Source organism: Salmo trutta, chromosome 6 (genome assembly GCF_901001165.1).
Source record: "Salmo trutta chromosome 6, fSalTru1.1, whole genome shotgun sequence".
Lineage (NCBI taxonomy): Eukaryota > Metazoa > Chordata > Actinopteri > Salmoniformes > Salmonidae > Salmo > Salmo trutta.
In genome coordinates this window covers 56,980,650-56,998,104 of record NC_042962.1, presented here as the reverse complement: position 1 = coordinate 56,998,104, position 17,455 = coordinate 56,980,650, and the positions used below count along the sequence as shown (strand labels likewise).

General features: G+C 44.4%; 1 protein-coding gene across 1 annotated transcript; it reads left to right on the top strand.

Annotated features, from left to right (window-relative positions):
- Nucleotides 1-2,213: 2,213 nt before the first annotated feature.
- Nucleotides 2,214-17,455, top strand: LOC115196394 (importin-5). Its single transcript, XM_029757194.1, has 24 exons — nt 2,214-2,384; nt 4,184-4,264; nt 5,475-5,667; nt 5,849-5,951; nt 6,121-6,217; nt 6,420-6,524; nt 6,737-6,980; nt 7,449-7,536; nt 8,043-8,149; nt 8,322-8,446; nt 8,743-8,832; nt 9,040-9,213; nt 9,664-9,882; nt 10,060-10,143; nt 11,153-11,285; nt 11,493-11,614; nt 11,865-11,961; nt 12,091-12,263; nt 12,379-12,546; nt 12,847-12,969; nt 14,650-14,869; nt 15,250-15,478; nt 15,715-15,856; nt 16,085-17,455. Exons 1-24 carry the CDS (start codon nt 2,307-2,309, stop codon nt 16,169-16,171), a joined length of 3,282 nt encoding a protein of 1,093 aa, XP_029613054.1. The 5' UTR covers nt 2,214-2,306; the 3' UTR covers nt 16,172-17,455.

The following is a 17,455-nucleotide window of genomic DNA, read 5'->3' as shown; positions in this document are numbered from 1 at the left end:
GCTTTTGCGGCACAGTCGATAGCGCGCCGGACTTCGGGCTTGAAGGTCGAGGGTTCGAGACTTGCTCCCTGCCTGTTCATTACATTGGTGTCGGAAGTGATCGGACCTTGCATCCACGACAGTGCGTGTGCTTGGCCGGTGAGCGCGTTCCTGTAAGGCGTTGAGTCGCAAGCTAGCGCGAGGACGCGCTCTTTGAAAGGCGGGAGTAGTGTAATGACCCTGTGTTTATAAGCGCGGAAATCGATTCTGCCGCTCGAGCATGCTTTTGCGGCACAGTCGATAGCGCGCCGGACTTCGGGCTTGAAGGTCGAGGGTTCGAGACCTGCTCCCTGCCTGTTCATTACAATACATTAAACAATGCAGATGGAAATATTTATAAACAAACGTGTATGCTATGATTCCCTATCTATAACCGTCCCTTTATTGCCCTGATGTGATATTACATCACAATGTTATTTTGGAAGTGTAGGGCAACCACCACAACAGATAGTCCATAGTGTAGCCAGAGATAGTTTATTATAGTTTTAGTAGTAGCCTACAACAGTGAACTGGAAAAAAATGTATCCACAGATTGTTGGCTGCTTTGCAGCAGTCACATTTGTCAGAGCAAGCTACCCCATTTTAGGCGGCCGCCGGCTAACAGAAACTGCTGAACAATGAAAACGTCTCACATTCAATTTTTTTCTAAATTGATGGCAACATAAACACATCGCCCTATTAGGCTACACACAGTATTCTAATACTGTTATGTATTTTGTGTGTGGCAGATAATATTTGCTGGCTGTTCACTCGTTTTGACTAGAAGGGAAACAGTTTGTCAGAATTGACCAGAATGGGTTTTTCGTAGTAGGTTAGGAGAACTTACGCAGCAAGTTAGGATAATTAACGTAACGTGTTATAAGAATTAGGTTAAGGTTCTGGAAATGTTTAAGGTTAGCTAAAATCAGTGGTGTAAAGTACTTAAGTAAAATGACTTTAAAGTACTACTTAAGTAGTTTTTGGGGGTATCTGTACTTTACTATTTATGACAACTTTTACTTTTACTTCACTACATTCCTAAAGAAAAGTATGTACTTTTTACTCCATACATTTTCCCTGACACCCAAAAGTACTCGTTACATTTGGAATGCTTAGCAGGACAGAAATGGTACAATTCACACACGTATCAAGAGAACATCCCTTGTTAAAAACACGAACGACTGTGCCAACTAGTTTGCTTAACATAAGGAATTTGAAATTATTTACACTTTTACTTTTGATACTTAAGTATATTTCAAACCAAATACTTTTAGACTTTTTCTCAAGTAGTATTTTACTGGGTGACTTTCACTTTAACTTGAATAATATCCTATTAAGGTATCTTTTGAAAAAAAAAATGTTTTTAATTAACAACAAATCAATACAGAAAGTACACGAGGGAACACAAGTATATATAGATTATATACAATGGACAATTGAGCTAGGGGCTACAATATCACATTACACAAGGACCTTAAGGGACATACATACACTTATAACAGCTTTTTTGTTAGTAGAGTATTTAATTGTCTTAAAATACAGTTCAATTTCTTTTTTGTAGGGTAAGAAAATGTGTTTTTTTGTTTGTAAATTTACATTTGTGAATATGAAATTTGGCCAAAAGAATAATGAAATTAATTACATAATAATGTTTCAGTTTATTCCTATCGTAGGTAAAGAATCCAAGCAGTACATCTCTCCACAATAGTGTTACCTTCATAAAAGTGTTCAATTATAAATCTACTGATGTCTTGCCACAGTTTTCTTACATGAACCTATTAAGGTATCTTTAATTTTACTCAATAATGAAAACTGCGTACTTTTTCCACCACTGGCTAAAATGCAAAAGAAACATCTATTTTTGTCGTCAATTTCACATAAACATAAACTGTATCCCATCTAGCCACAACCCTGTTTACTGCGCTCAAAGACTCCTTTCTGCTATTTTCCCACAATGTGTTAATTTCCCGCGCTTTTGTAATATTTTGTAATGACATCATCGAAATAACGAGAGAAACGCCCATTTCGTTTTAGACGCGGGTGCGCCGAGAATATTCACCAATCGCTTCGTGGTAGGATTTTCACTGTCCAATAAGAACAACACATATACCAAACACCTATCATCTACGTATATCCCTATATATATAACCAATCTACGAAGGGTAGCTTTGATAATAGACGCCAATCAGAACCTGGGGTGTTTTGTGTCCGGTGCAAGGGGTCGCAACGTCTGCCGGCTTTCCTTTCCGCGGTCTCTCTTGGCTGAGCGTTTTCTGGATCTCACTGCAATGGCGGAGCAGCAGCAGTTCTACATCTTGCTGGGCAACCTGATGAGCCCTGACAACGACATCAGGAAACAGTCCGAGGTAAACTCTCAAAATATACTGTCTAGGTCAATAGCACCGCGCTGAGGCTACTCGCTAGAGTTAGCCAATTTGCGATTTGCCCAGCCCACGTGTGAAGCCGAAGTGGACTAGTCTACGGTTTAGCAGCTAACGTTAACTAGTTGGCTAACAATGTAGCATGTGAAAATGGCACAATTAATTTATCCATGAAACGTTGTTAGTAAGCAAGTCATTAATGCTTCGTCAACGATTTTTAAAATGCCCTTCTATAGCTAGCTAACACTACAGTCGTGCTCATTTGGATTCAGCTAATTAGCTAGTTAGCAAGTTACAGAGACACTCATTGATATGCACATCACCACGTCGGTTACAGTAGCTACTACGTTACTAGTTTAACTAGCTATGTTTTATGTAGTTAAATATTTTAGTTCCACACCTGAAGACTTGAGAAATCGACCTAACTAACGCTATCTAAAGCAACGTTAATCGACAATATAAAATTGTCGAGGGCCCCGGTCGGAAATGTAGCTAACGTTAGCTAGTTAGCCAGCTATGTTGCAATACATTAATAGTCCGAAGCTACAAACTACTGTTAGTTAGCTCGCTTACTCCCTAGGTAATGCCAGCTGGTGTGACGATGCATAACTTTAGTTATGAAATGGCTAACAACCTAGTTAGTTATACAGTCGTTACGTCCGCTAACTAATCTACATATATAACAGATTAGGCAGTCAGGACCTGTGGGTTTTTTGTTTCAGGTGCGCGGTGTCGCAACTGAGTCGGTATCTAACACGATAGCTAGCTAGCTTGGTAAATATACAGGTCATATGAGCACGCCTGTATTACCATGCGTGTAATCCACACATCTACCTGGCCAGCTGTGTCAGCTAGTTGGTAATCTTTATGGATAGCCTGGTCTCAGACTTTCTGACACTAGCTACCAGGATTAGCAGCTAACGTTAATTATCTTGTTTCCCACTGACTAGACATACTTATCCGTGATCAAGCCGAGCTTGGGATCCGTAGCGCATTGTTATGGACGGTCTCTTCATCAGGGCTCTGGATTTGAGTTTCACTTGAATCTTATCGCACTCATCCCCCACCAGCGGTCAGCACTTTCCTTTATGAAAGACAATGAGTGTCTGCCGATGGTTAAGCTCATCGGAATCCTTTAGTCACACAGAGAGAACGTCATGGAGATCAGGATTATATCTACCAACCTACTGGACAGCAGGGATAGAATAAAACAAGTTTACATTCAATGAGTCCATTTGAAATACTGTCGTTGGTCAATGCTATGGGCATTGTAATCTACTGTGAAGATACTCTGAGCTAGATGTAATCGCACTTATTAACCTAACTATATATTGCACCATTAAATCCCAACCATCCTGTGGTGGGCTCATGTGCTCGTTGCTGACTCTGTCAAGGTGCCAGGTGCAGAAACTAAAAGATTAGATGCCACCTATGAACCAGAACTAATTCAGTGGTTTCCCGATCCACATTGTTGGAGAGAGAAAATGTGCAGTGGCAGTCACAATTTAGCCCCCCCCCCCCCCCCAAATGTCACCAAGCACCCAGCAACAGCCCTAGTGGCATAGTGTTAATAACGAGATGTCAGACAGCTGCCGCATTAGACAAACAACTGAGTAGCTTCTAGTTAGACTAATACGAGTTGGCATTCTAACTTCCTTTGCCCCAAGGGAGATTTTCATAACCCTGAATTTCAATCTATGACCCCCACGCACCTTATCAGGCCAATGGCTTTCAGGAGAACACGTTAATGCTTCCTCTAACTGACGCATTCTCTCTCTTTGCAGGAAGCTTATGACACCATCCCCGGTCAGACAAAGATCACATTTTTGCTGCAGGCCATCAGAGATGCAGCCTGCGCAGAAGAGGTTAGTTACATTTTAGTCATTTAGTACACTCTCTTAACCAAAGCCACTTACAGGAGCAATTAGGGTCAAGTGCCTTGCTAAAGGGCACATCGACAGATTTTTGTCCTTGTTGGCTCAGGGATTTAATCCAGCGACCTTTCGGTTACTGGCCCAACTGCTAGGTTACCTGCTGCCCATTGACTCTTAAAGATGAACAATGTCTCTGAGGGGGAGAATGAGTTCATGTAAACAAGTCTTGGAAGAAAATTTAGTCACAAGACAAAGCTGTGTCACAGTACTTCTGTAGCCAAATTCTTATTGCCTAATACTGTTGTCGTGCAGCATCCATTCTATCCTAGGAATCCTGTAGTCATTTCAGCTTCCGGAAGTAGTCATTTTGCATTGCATCAGCTCAAATACCCTGCTGTTTTGATGCGCTAACACCAACCTGCACAGTAACAGTGTAATAACTCAGACATGGCAGTTGTCACGTCACTTTGGTCATGCTGCCCTGCTCGGACGTTGGTGACAAATGCCAGATCTTACAACGCCTGGATAGGTATTTTACTTCGGATAACCCCACAAGTTATAGCAATCTGGTGCCTGACAGCATAGTCGATGTGGCACGTAACCATTGGTCGACGCGTGCAGCGTCTGAGTAGGGGAACGTGACCAGTGTGACAGTCATGTCGTCCTCTTGACATTTATTCAGATTAGGGTGTGATTGCTGAGCAGCATCTGTTAGCTGTTCCTCTGTCTGCGTCACAAATGGCACCCTATTCCCTATATAGTGCACTACCTTTGACGATGGGCCCTAGTTAAAAGTAGTGCACTGGATGGGCTGGGCGGCCTGGCCCTCCATGCCCCTCTCTCTCGTGACAGTATTTATAGAGCGGTGAAACGGGAGCAGGACAGGGAACTCGACCGGGAACAGCATAACTCTGCTGTCTACGTGACATGTTTAGGTCTTTGTTTCAGAGAGCCAGGCTTTGCTCAGGGGGATGTCATTGTCTCGATGTCAAACGTATGTTGAGACAAGTTGTTTTGCTTTTCCAATTGTCCCTTTGGGATATCTACATGGCAGGGTTAAGGACTGGTTGCCAAGGGAGACTTATTGCGGCACACCTTTGACTGACTGAAACGGTAGACTTTAATCGTGTTAAACTTTGTTTGATCAAATGGAGGCATTGACCTCTGGTGTAACCATGAAATATGTCCCCCACCCCCCCAGGTCAAGACGATGGCGGCGGTGCTGCTGCGTCGGCTGCTGTCGTCCTCCTTCGAGGAGATCTACCCCGGCCTGACGGTGGACATGCAGACGGCCATCAAGACAGAGCTGGTCACCAGCATCCAGACAGAGGCCTCGCCCAACATTCGCAAGAAGGTCGCCGACATCGCTGCAGAGCTCTGCCGCAACCTCCTAGGTTGGTTAGGGGATAGCTGAGGGGGGTCTGCAGTTGACCTCTTGGTCCATGCATAACCTCGGTTTTGACTGTTGAAAACTATGAAACACTTTGTCTGTGTCCTCTTGGGGAGTGATATGGACAGGCTCCTTCAGCTCAGTCTGGTATACTACATTCTCTTGTCTTTACATGGTTCCTCTAGATGATGATGGAAACAACCAGTGGCCAGAACTGCTCAAGTTCCTGTTTGACTCGGTCAACTCTGACAACGTTGGCCTGAGAGAGGCCGCCCTGCATATATTCTGGTAAGAAACCCAACCCAATACCCCCCTAAGACCTTCAGGATTTATTCTGAAAACAAAGTATTAATGACTATTTGTTGATCTGTTCTTCTACGATGACGTGAGTATAGCGTAAGCTTTGCGTATGAAGCCTTCGTCATAACTCCCACTATGCTCTGGTTTTCCTCTGTAGGAACTTCCCAGGTATCTTTGGCAACCAGCAGCAGCACTACATGGAGGTGATCAAGAGGATGCTGGTCCAGTGTATGCAGGACCAGGAGAACCCACAGGTGAGTGCCATGCAGGGCTAACACTCCACACCTCCATTTGAATAGAAAATGCTAACTCTGCAGACACTTTTTCAGCTTTCAAAGTCATTCCAGCTCCTGTCTTGGAAGGATAGATGAAGGATAACTCTAGTCTAAACTATTTTGACCTGAACCGATCTTCAAGTGGTAGTGTCATTCAGTCTCCCTTATTTCCCCCACGTAGATCCGTACCCTAGCTGCCCGCGCTGCAGCCTCCTTCGTCTTGTCCAACGAGGGCAACACTGCCCTGCTGAAGCACTTCTCTGACCTGCTGCCAGGCATCTTGCAGGTGAGACAAGCCCCCACGTCTGCTCTGGGGAAATTGGCTTCTTCCAGTCAAATCACTAACAGATGTACCCTTACATATTGTCTGTTAGCGATTTTAATAATGAATCCTAATCAGATTAATCTCTAAATGTGAGGTGCTCTTTCATTGTAATGTAGCTTTACCCATTCCGCTGGTGTAACGGTCTCCTTTGGTCTCCTTTGGTCTCTGTTAAGGCGGTGAATGAGTCGTGCTACCAGGGAGATGACTCTGTGCTGAAGTCTCTGGTTGAGATAGCTGACACGGCCCCCAAGTACCTGCGACCCAACCTGGAGGCCACCCTGCAGCTCAGCCTGAAGCTGTGTGCTGACACCACCCTGACCAACATGCAGAGGCAGCTGGCCCTGGAGGTTATCGTCACGCTGTCCGAGACCGCCGCCGCCATGCTGAGGAAACACACCGCCATCGTGGCATCCAGCGGTGAGTGATGGACAAACCGCCCTGTCTCATCCCCCCAGTCTGCTGTCTGAGGTGTACTGATTCACTCAGATGTCTTTTTGTAAGGCATGGCAGGAAGTATGTTTTCTCTCATGCCAGTGGAGATGCAGTCAATCTATGTTCTCTTCAGAGGTAAACTGGATGCAGCGAAAGGAGGTGTCTAAATCAACTCACTGCCGTGTGCTGTAGCACTTCAAAGTGCTATTTCAGTCCGACTCCTTTTGCCTGCAGGCTAAAAATGCAACTGAATAGCCGTTTGAACAGTTTCTTTTCTCATTTGAGGGTTGTTTCAGCAGCAGAAGCTAGCATTTAGGTTGGAGGTTTGTCACTATTGGGTAGTTTAGTCCAAATGTAGAAAAGTATTTGTAGTTTGCTGTTGACTAAGTGTTCACCATTGTTTGTGGTCACAGTAAAGTCAGTGATGTATTGGTGTGGTGTTTGTCTGTGCAGTTCCCCAGATGCTGGCTATGATGGTGGATCTGGAGGAGGACGAGGAGTGGTCTATGGCTGATGAGCTGGAGGACGATGACTTTGACAGGTACAGCCTAGCTACTACAGAAATGGAATGAATAGAACGGGCGTCCCCATTCAAGTCAATGGTGTCATAGAGGAGCTAAGCAGGAAGTGTACCATCAATCTGTCTGTGGTTTGATTCAACTGACATTACAACAAATGCATACACTTGCATGAGCCACATCAATTAGCATAATTTGAATAAACATTCTGCATTACCATGGAAATTATTGCATCACAATACCAGGCAGCCATTGTGAATGTACCCATACGTTTACCAGTCAAATTGCTAGGGTTAGAGGTTCCAAGCCTGTTCTATTCATTCCATCTCTGTCAGCTACATCACATGCACACAATCTTCAACTGGTACAGCCTACAAAACCTGTATTTCCTGCACTGCTGATGAAGCATACTGCAAGATGATTTTCCCCAGCAAAAATGGTTCAAAGGTGATTGGTGGAAGGCATAATCTGTCCATGGAAATATCGGATGGGGTTGTTAACTTGTTGTATTTTTGCGTGGGTTTCACAGCAATGCAGTTGCAGGAGAGAGTGCTCTGGACAGAATGGCCTGTGGGCTGGGAGGAAAGATGGTGCTGCCCATGATCAAACAGCACATCATGACTATGTTGCAGAACCGTACGTCTTATCTTTGATTTCAAACACTTCTACTACATCAGTCATATCCAGAACCACTAACAACTGCATATTGTAGACCCTCTTCGACATGGGCTGTACCATAGAGTGGCAGGTATGACCCAGCTGTGATGTTACCTAGCAACACGTCAGTAACTGTATGTTTGTGTGTCAGCTGACTGGAAGTACCGCCACGCCGGCCTCATGGCTCTGTCTGCCATCGGGGAGGGCTGCCACCAACAGATGGAGGCCATCCTCAACGAGATCGTCAGCTTCCTGCTACTGTTCTGTCAGGACCCTGTGAGTTTATTCAACCAATCAAATGCCTTCATATATAATATACGTGCCATCTAGCACACACTTTGATCCAAAGCGACTTAGTCATGCGTGCGTAACTTAAGTATGGGTGGTCGCGGGAATCAAACCCACTATCATGGTGTTGCAGGAAAACCCCTGCTGTACCTACTGGGCTACAGTCTGTAAAGACCTTTTACATCAGCAGTTGTCACAAAGTACTTTGGTTTAATCTGTTTAACATTGAAGTTGTGGTTTCTCCCTGATGTGATTTGTTGTTGACCTTTTGTCTCTGTTTCCAGCACCCCAGAGTCCGCTATGCTGCATGCAACGCCATCGGGCAGATGGCCACCGATTTCGCCCCCACCTTCCAAAAGAAATTCCACGATAAGGTATAATGGATTTTTCTACTCAAATACTGTTTGTGAAACTGGATTATGAGAACATTCATTGTTTTTAAATGGGCACTTTCTTTACAAGAGGTGGTAGAACTGGCAGTGTCAAACAGGGTCTTAGGCCTGCGCAGCTTATCAAACTCATCACTGATGCAAATTTATATGTCAGCTGACCTTTGACCCTGTGCCCTCCTCTCCCACCAGGTGATCTCTGCCCTACTGCAGACCATGGAGGACCAGACCAACCCCCGTGTCCAGGCCCACGCTGCGGCGGCCCTCATCAACTTCACTGAGGACTGTCCCAAGTCCCTCCTGATCCCCTATCTGGACAGCCTGGTCCAGCACCTACATGTCATCATGGTGGCCAAACTACAGGAGGTCTGTCTGTCAATGTGTGCTGTTTTTCTGTCTGTCTTACAGTGTGTGTGTATTAAAAACATTTCAACCCACAAGGTATTTCTCTGCGACAGTCCTCTATGGTTTAGCAGTAAGACCTTTTTGGGAGATTAAAGGTCTGTTCTCCACCACGGGTTTCTCTCGCTGTAGGAATCTGTTACTTAATGTCAGACTACATCTACAATCTATGTACTTGATGTCATCGACGGCGCTTCAGCTTTGAGTGTTACCTATCTGTTTGGGGGGGGAAATGCCAATCTTTGTTGATTTCAAACATGTCCGTCTAATCTGTTTTGCAGCACAAACCCTTATCAGACGTACGTCTTTGTTAATGGGCTTTCGTAGGTCATGATCAATGACCATGTTAACTTGTGAACGCTTTAAGCCACTGAATTACTCAAGGCAATAACCTAATAAAGCCCACTGTCCCAGCTGATCCAGAAGGGTACCAAGCTGGTTCTGGAGCAGGTGGTGACGTCCATAGCGTCTGTGGCGGACACGGCTGAGGAGAAGTTTGTTCCCTACTACGACCTGTTCATGCCCTCCCTCAAACACATCGTGGAGAACGCCGTGCAGAAGGAGCTGAGGCTGCTCAGAGGGAAGACCATCGAGTGCATCAGCCTCATCGGCCTGGCTGTCGGCAAGGACAAGGTACACGCTGCTTTGTCTACCAGGTGTTCAGTACATGTTTCTTATGCAAGAGGATTTGTCACACACCAAGCATTGCATACATGCTCAATGCCCATACGTTAGGTGTTATAGCTCCTCTCCATCCATTTTGTATTTGTCTGTTTGGTGAAACGTTGACTGATTGCCCTTCTGTCTCAGTTCATGCCTGATGCGTCAGCTGTGATGCAGCTGCTGCTGAAGACCCAGACCGACTTCAATGACCTGGAGGATGACGACCCACAGGTGTGTTTACAGATAGACATGTGTTGTCTAGAATGGATATGATTATACATCAGAATGGGGGAATGTTGTCTGCTGTAATTGCATTTCTATCTGCATCGTTTTGGGAACTGAACTGCTGGGTTATGTTCAGTAGAGAACACCGTAGTGAAACGTTTTGCAACTGAAATCGAAAATCTGTTATTGGACACGGTCTGGTAGTGCCTCCCCATTTTGTTCCTGTTCATTTTTTTACTCTAGTTTATTTGGTAAATATTTTCTTAAATCCCAAAAAAGTCAGTTTAGTTGGTGCGCTTGATTCAATAATCCACCTGTTTCCCTTGTTCAAAATGCATACAAAGGATTCCCAAAAGTTACCAATAAACTTCGTCCATGTCAAACAACGTTTCTAATCAATCCTCAGGTACCCTAATATGTAAATAAACTATAAAAAATTGACTGAGAATAGTATGTTCATTACTGGAGATAAATAATGAAGTGTGCACCCTCATCCACACGTGTCAAAATGAGAGCCACCTAGAAAAACTACAAATTCTAGCTCATTTAAATAAATAAAAACAAGCCTGAAACTCTTTCTAAAGACTGACATCTAGTGGAAGCCCTAGGAACTGCAATCTAGGAGCTATTCCTTTGAATTTCTCATAAACAAGCATTTGAATGGGCAGATGCTTCCCCAAAAAATCTGGATGGATTCTTGGGGTTTTGCCTGCCCTATCAGTTCTGTTATACTCAGACATTATTTTAACAGTTTTAGAAACTTCAGAGTGTTTTCTATCCAATACTACCAATTATACTCAGGCCCAGAAGCTAGGATATGCATAACAGGCAGTTTACTTTGGGCACATCAGTCATCTGAATACTGCCCCCGGCCCTCAAGAAGTTAACTGCTTTGTTGGTTAAGGACTTGTAAGTAAGGTCTACACCTGTTGTATTTGACGCATGTGACATATAAAAAGTTATTTCAAACAGTTTTCTCCATACCGAACGAACCCCTGGTTGTCTGTTCCCTCAGATCTCCTACATGATCTCAGCCTGGGCAAGGATGTGTAAGATCCTGGGGAAAGAGTTCCAGCAGTACCTACCTGTGGTCATGGGGCCCCTAATGAAGACTGCCTCTATCAAGCCAGAGGTGGCCCTCCTGGACAGTAAGTTCTACGCTGGTTGGATGTTGGGATTGATTTTGGTAGCCACAGTAGACTCATAGAACATTGCAGGGTTCCCAGAGTCACTATAGAATCTCAATTATTGAAGTCTAAACCTGATGGAAATACAGTTAAACTGGTTTGCTATGCTTGTGGGAAGGGTAGTGTCCTGTGGCTAACTAAGCCTTTTCTCCTGGCTTCCCTCCCCAGCCCAGGACATGGAGAACATGTCAGAGGATGACGGATGGGAGTTTGTGAACCTGGGAGACCAGCAGAGCTTCGGCATCAAGACAGCCGGGCTGGAAGAGAAGGCCACCGCCTGCCAGATGCTGGTGAGACTGGGGGAGGGGCAGTGCTGCTCACACAGATGGCTAACTTCATTTAAACATGGCTGCCATATTGCTTTAGATTTGGAGTCATTTCCAGTTTGGGGATTAGATGAATTTCCATTTTCATCCTGGACACTACCCAAACTCTGCTTTCAGGCTAACCCTGTCTCCCTGCCAAGACAAAGAAAAAGCTGTCTTGTATTTTAATAAACTCAGCAGGTCTTCTTTCTAAAAGCCTGTCTCTGTTCTCCAGGTGTGCTATGCCAAAGAGTTGAAGGAAGGGTTTGTAGAGTACACAGAACAGGTGGTCAAGCTGATGGTTCCTCTGCTCAAGTTCTACTTCCACGATGATATCCTTTTAATGGGAGCGCTCGCTACGTGTTGAACGTCATGTGTTCTATTGAAGACTGTTGTTGGCTGGGCTGTCTGGTAGGTCTCTGAATGGGACTGTGGTTGGTCCTTGACTGTCCTGTCTGTACGTGTGCGGGTGGCAGCAGCAGAGTCCATGCCCCTGCTGCTGGAGTGTGCGCGGGTACGAGGCCCAGACTATCTCACACAGATGTGGCACTTCATGTGCGACGCCCTCATCAAGGCCATTGGCACAGAGCCAGACTCGGATGTCCTATCAGAAATCATGCATTCGTTTGCCAAGGTAACCAACACCCCCATCCCACATATGCTCTGATTATATTGTCTGTAGAATGTAGCATCTTATGAATTTTAGTTGTATTTGATGTGGAAAGATGCTGACTGTGGTTGCCCTCCAGTGTATTGAGTTAATGGGAGAGGGCTGCCTGAACAGCGAGCACTTTGAAGAGCTGGGAGGGATCCTGAAGGGGAAGCTGGAGGAACACTTTAAGAACCAGGAGCTGAGACAGGCCAAACGACAGGACGAGGACTACGACGAGGGGATGGAGGAAACTTTACAAGACGAGGTGAGCGTTCCTCACGACGGACCTTCTGAGCATTTTAGTGAATTGTTAGATGCAGAGTAATGTGGCTTGGTGTTTAAATGTTCAAGTTTACAGCAATAGTGACTGCACTGATGTGAGCCATGTCAAGTTTGTACTGTCCAATAGCAGTGTTTGTGTTCACACCTGCTTTTTCTAAGTGTTTATTCAGCTCTAGAATCAACATATTTCTGCCTTGCATGATGCGTTTCTGCATGAACCAACTGTTCTGTTCCCATTTCCCTGGCAGTGTTTCCTACCATGTGATTGTTGTGTTCTCTGCAGGATGAAAACGATGTGTACATACTGACCAAAGTGTCAGACATTTTGCACTCTGTGTTCAGCAGCTACAAGGAACAAGTGCTGCCGTGGTTTGAGCAGCTTCTACAGCTCATCGTACAGCTCGTGGTGAGGATCGTTCCAACAGTCACTCCAACAGACAAACATTAACCTCTTACATCTAGATGTGCCGCTAGCGGAACGCCTCGCCAATATCCAATGATAGAGCGTGGCGCGAATTACAAACTCCTCAAAAATCCAAAAACTTCAATTTTTCAAACATGACTATTTTACACCATTTTAAAGACAAGACTCTCCTTTATCTAACCACATTATCCGATTTCAAAAAGGCTTTACAACGAAAGCAAAACATTAGATTATGTCAGGAGAGTACCCAGCCAGAAATAATCACACCCATTTTTCAAGCTAGCATATAATGTCACAAAAACCAAAACCACAGCTAAATGCAGCACTAACCTTTGATGATCTTCATCAGATGACACTCCTAGGACATTGTTATACAATACATGCATGTTTTGTTCAATCAAGTTCATATTTATATAAAAAAACAGCTTTTTACATTAGCATGTGACGTTCAGAACTAGCATACCCACCGAAAACTTCTGGTGAATTTACTAAATTACTCACGATAAACGTTCACAAAAAACATAATTAATTTAAGAATTATAGATCAAGAACTCCTTTATGCAATCGCGGTGTCCGATTTTAAAATAGCTTTTCGGTGAAAGCACATTGTGCAATATTCTGAGTAGATAGCCCGGCCATCATGGCTAGCTATTTTGACACCCACCAAGTTTGGCACTCACCAAACTCAGATTTACTATAAGAAAAATTGGATTCCCTTTGCTGTTCTTCGTCAGAATGCACTCCCAGGACTTCTACTTCAACACCCAATGTTTTGGTTCCAAATAATCCATAGTTATATCCAAATAGCTGCGTTTTGTTCTTGCGTTCAAGACACTATCCGAAGGGTGACGCGCCGGCGCCTATCATGACAAAAAAATTCAAAATATTCCATTACCGTACTTTGAAGCATGTCAAACGCTGTTTAAAATCTATTTTAATGCGATTTTTCTCGTAAAATAGCGATAATATTCCGACCAGGAGACCTTGTTTTCGTTCAAACACTGAAAATAAAAAATGGAGTCTTCACATGCACGCGTGCTCCCGTGTCATTGTTCTCAGAAAGACCACTTTCCAAAAGCCCTACTGTTTTTCGCCCAGGGACTGTAGAGTCATCATTCCCTGTTCTGGTGCCTTCTGAGAGCCTATGGGAGCCTTAGAAAATGTCACGTTACAGCAGAGATCCTCTATTTTTTATTAAGAGGCTATAGAAGGCCAAGAAATGGTCAGAGAGGGCACTTCCTGTATGGAATCTTCTCAGGTTTTGGCCTGCCATATGAGTTTGGTTATACTCAGACACCATTCAAACAGTTAGAAACTTTAGGGTGTTTTCTATCCAAATAATTATATGCATATTCTAGTTTCTGGGCAGGAGTAATAACCAGATTAAACCGGGTATGTTTTTTTTTATCCGGCCGTGAAAATACTGCCCCCTATCCTAAACAGGTTAACATGGTCATGTTCAGTAGGGCACACCGTAACTAAACCTAGTGGAAAACTAGCATTTCTAGTCTTCACTGTTAGGCAGTTTTCTTCTATTTGGTGTCTAATGAACACGACCATGTAGGTGGGGTCACATTGGTGTGCCACACCATGTAGGATATAATCAACAGAAGCTTGGTGCTGTTACAGAGCTGACCTTTGACCTCTTGCTGTTGTCTCCAGTGTCCTAGCAGGCCGTGGGCAGACAGGCAGTGGGGTCTGTGCATCTTTGACGACGTGGTCGAGCACTGCAGCCCCTCTTCCTTTAAATATGCTGAACTCTTCCTGCGGGCCATGGCCCTGTCCCTGTGTGACACCAGCCCCGAAGTGAGACAAGCTGCAGCCTACGGCGTAGGAGTCATGGCTCAGTACGGAGGAGAGAACTACCGACCCTTCTGCACCGGTACCTGACACAATCAGGGTCATGTTATCTAGCCATTTAGTGCCTTCAGAGAGTATTCACACCCCTTGACCTGTTACGCTTTGAGTTACAAGGTGGGATTTAAATTGATTGCTTTTTTAATTTTTTTATATACAACCAAATTTGGGAATAAGTGGAGTTATGACTACTTTCTGAAGGCAATCTGTATTTATCTAGGAATATGTCTTTCACCCAAATTGCATCATTCATCTAATTTGATTACATTGAACCTAGTCAGTGGGCAAATCATGATCTAGACTTGCTCACTTGGCTACAGCCCACTATGGATAGCCTGCTTATTGTACTGTCGACATTTGTCTGTCTCTTCCCTTTCCTGAATCTGGTCATCCTCTCTTCTCCAGAGGCCCTGCCCACGCTGTTGGGCGTGATCCAGTCTCCAGACTCCAAGGTCAAGGAGAACGTCAACGCCACAGAGAACTGCATCTCAGCCGTGGGCAAGGTCATGAGATTCAGGCCTGAGTGTGCCAATGTCAACGAGATCCTTCCCCATTGGCTCTCCTGGCTGCCACTCAACGAAGACAAGGAGGAAGCCGTGCACACCTTTGATTTCCTTTGTGACCTTATCGAAAGGTGGGGGACTGACTTTAATATTACTGATTTGGTTTGTGTTCATAGGCTCCGAACAGGGCACAACTGACAAACGGGGAGTGGCCTAATTGAACTTGGCCAATAAGACATTTTATTTAGTTTTCCGTTGCTTAGCTTGTAGACCTTTTCCATTGTCGCCTAATGAACATGACCCAAGTGTTGCAGCTGATATGTCTATGGTATAGATGTTCTTTGTTAATGTATTTTCCTCCCAACAGCAACAATCCTATTGTCCTCGGACCAGACAATGCAAATCTGCCCAAGATATTCCAGATCATCGCTGAAGGGGTCGCCAATGAGTCGGTCAAGAGTGAGGATGCATGCAGCAAGAGATTGGCAAATGTCATCCGCCAAGTGCAGGTCAGCGATTGCTCTACTTGCCAGAGTTACATTTTGTTTTATTTAGAAACTTCTGCTTTTGGTCAATGATCAAACTGAGCAAAGCATTGAGGAATACTGAATCTTGGCTTGAACCAAACAGGTTTAATTTGAAACACCTTGTCAGTTCCCACATTGAAATGTCCTAGGTCTAGTAGTCAGTCAGCAGTTTCTTCATCTAAGAGCTTCTTGTGTTCCTCTACCCCCCAGGGATCTGGAGGACTGTGGACACAGTGTGTAGCGATGCTGAATGAGACTCAACAGAAGGCCATCCAGGACCTCCTCAACACCGCTTGAGAAGCCTTATCCCCTTCCTTTGTTTGTTGGAAAGCAACGATACTATGTTTAAACATGTAGCTCCTGGATCTCCTCCTTCCTAGATCACCACCTCCCTCCCTACCTCCTTTTTCCAGCTCTGATCTGTAGCGTGTGTGTGGACTTCACTGCAGCCTCCTGCCGCCCCCCTCCCTATCCCCTCAGTCAGTCTCCCCTGCACTCGACTAACTGTAGGGACCAGGTTGGTTTGTCTGTGAGCGACTGTCAATGAGACCCTGCCCCCTCCAGAGGATGACCCCTCCCCTTTAAGTCACTAATGTGTTGACGCCCACTGGAGCGGTCTATACCCTCTTCTTCCTGAATCCTGACAGTTGGAGCGTTGTTGGTCTCACCTGCACAAAGGGAAAACAAATGAACACAAGTATTAATCCAGTTTCTTCTCCATCCTGTTAGACTGTTCAGAAGTATCTGGTCTTTTGATGAAATTGACTTAACCCTTTCCACGACAAGTTTAACTGGTGTAGTTGTGCTCTGTGGAACCATGTGAAAATGTCATGTTTACCCAGGTGTTAGAAACTCCTAGAAGTGTCAGACTTGGTAGGACCCAGATGCTGTATGAGGAGTCTTGACTGGGGACTAGAAGGGGTGGGATAGTGTACATGTCATGGTGACCTCTTCCTGCCTCTATGATTTTTTTTTTTTAAATATTTTTTTTCTCTAGGCTTTTTTTGTTTGTCTTTCTGGCGGAGCCCCACAGTGGCACCTGGAGGAAACTGCCTCTGTATGCCACCGGCTCACTGATCTGAATCTGTCTATTCTCAAGACTAACAGCATGTGTGTCAGTGGCTAACTTGAGCTCTCCTTTAATAAATGAGTGAGAGGGAATCATGATTGTCTGTCTGGGAGATTTAAAACAAACCCTTAGGTGTTTTCTTTTCCCTGAAACCCTGTAGAAAGGTTTGTTCATGGAAAAAATAAAAAAAATACACCCAGTCAATATGAATGACAAGTTGGTTTAGTATAAAGTGTCTTTGCAACAATGTGCTGGGTTAAGAAGCATGGAAGAGAATTTCTTAATATGTGCAACCATCAGCTAAAATTTGGTTTAGAACCTTAGCACCCCTGCAGGTATTTGGTGGATTCCAACAATACATTTCAGATTGGCAGAATTTGTCATTAATGCATTTTATTGTAATGCATGGGTTGTCACTTTCACTGCAATGTTGGGTTATTATACATTATTAAAATAAGGAAAGTTGGTTTATTTTACCCTGAACAAAAAATAAACCGCATGCAACAGTTAAA

What these genes read in the sequence shown, in the direction of transcription:
- LOC115196394 (XM_029757194.1), top strand. Translation starts at nt 2,307, where the DNA reads ATGGCGGAGCAGCAGCAGTTCTACATCTTGCTGGGCAACCTGATGAGC. An exon ending in CATGACTATGTTGCAGAACC is followed by an intron (nt 8,150 to 8,321) that starts GTACGTCTTATC and finishes TTTGTGTGTCAG; the next exon opens with CTGACTGGAAGTACCGCCAC. An exon ending in AGCTCATCGTACAGCTCGTG is followed by an intron (nt 12,970 to 14,649) that starts GTGAGGATCGTT and finishes TGTTGTCTCCAG; the next exon opens with TGTCCTAGCAGGCCGTGGGC.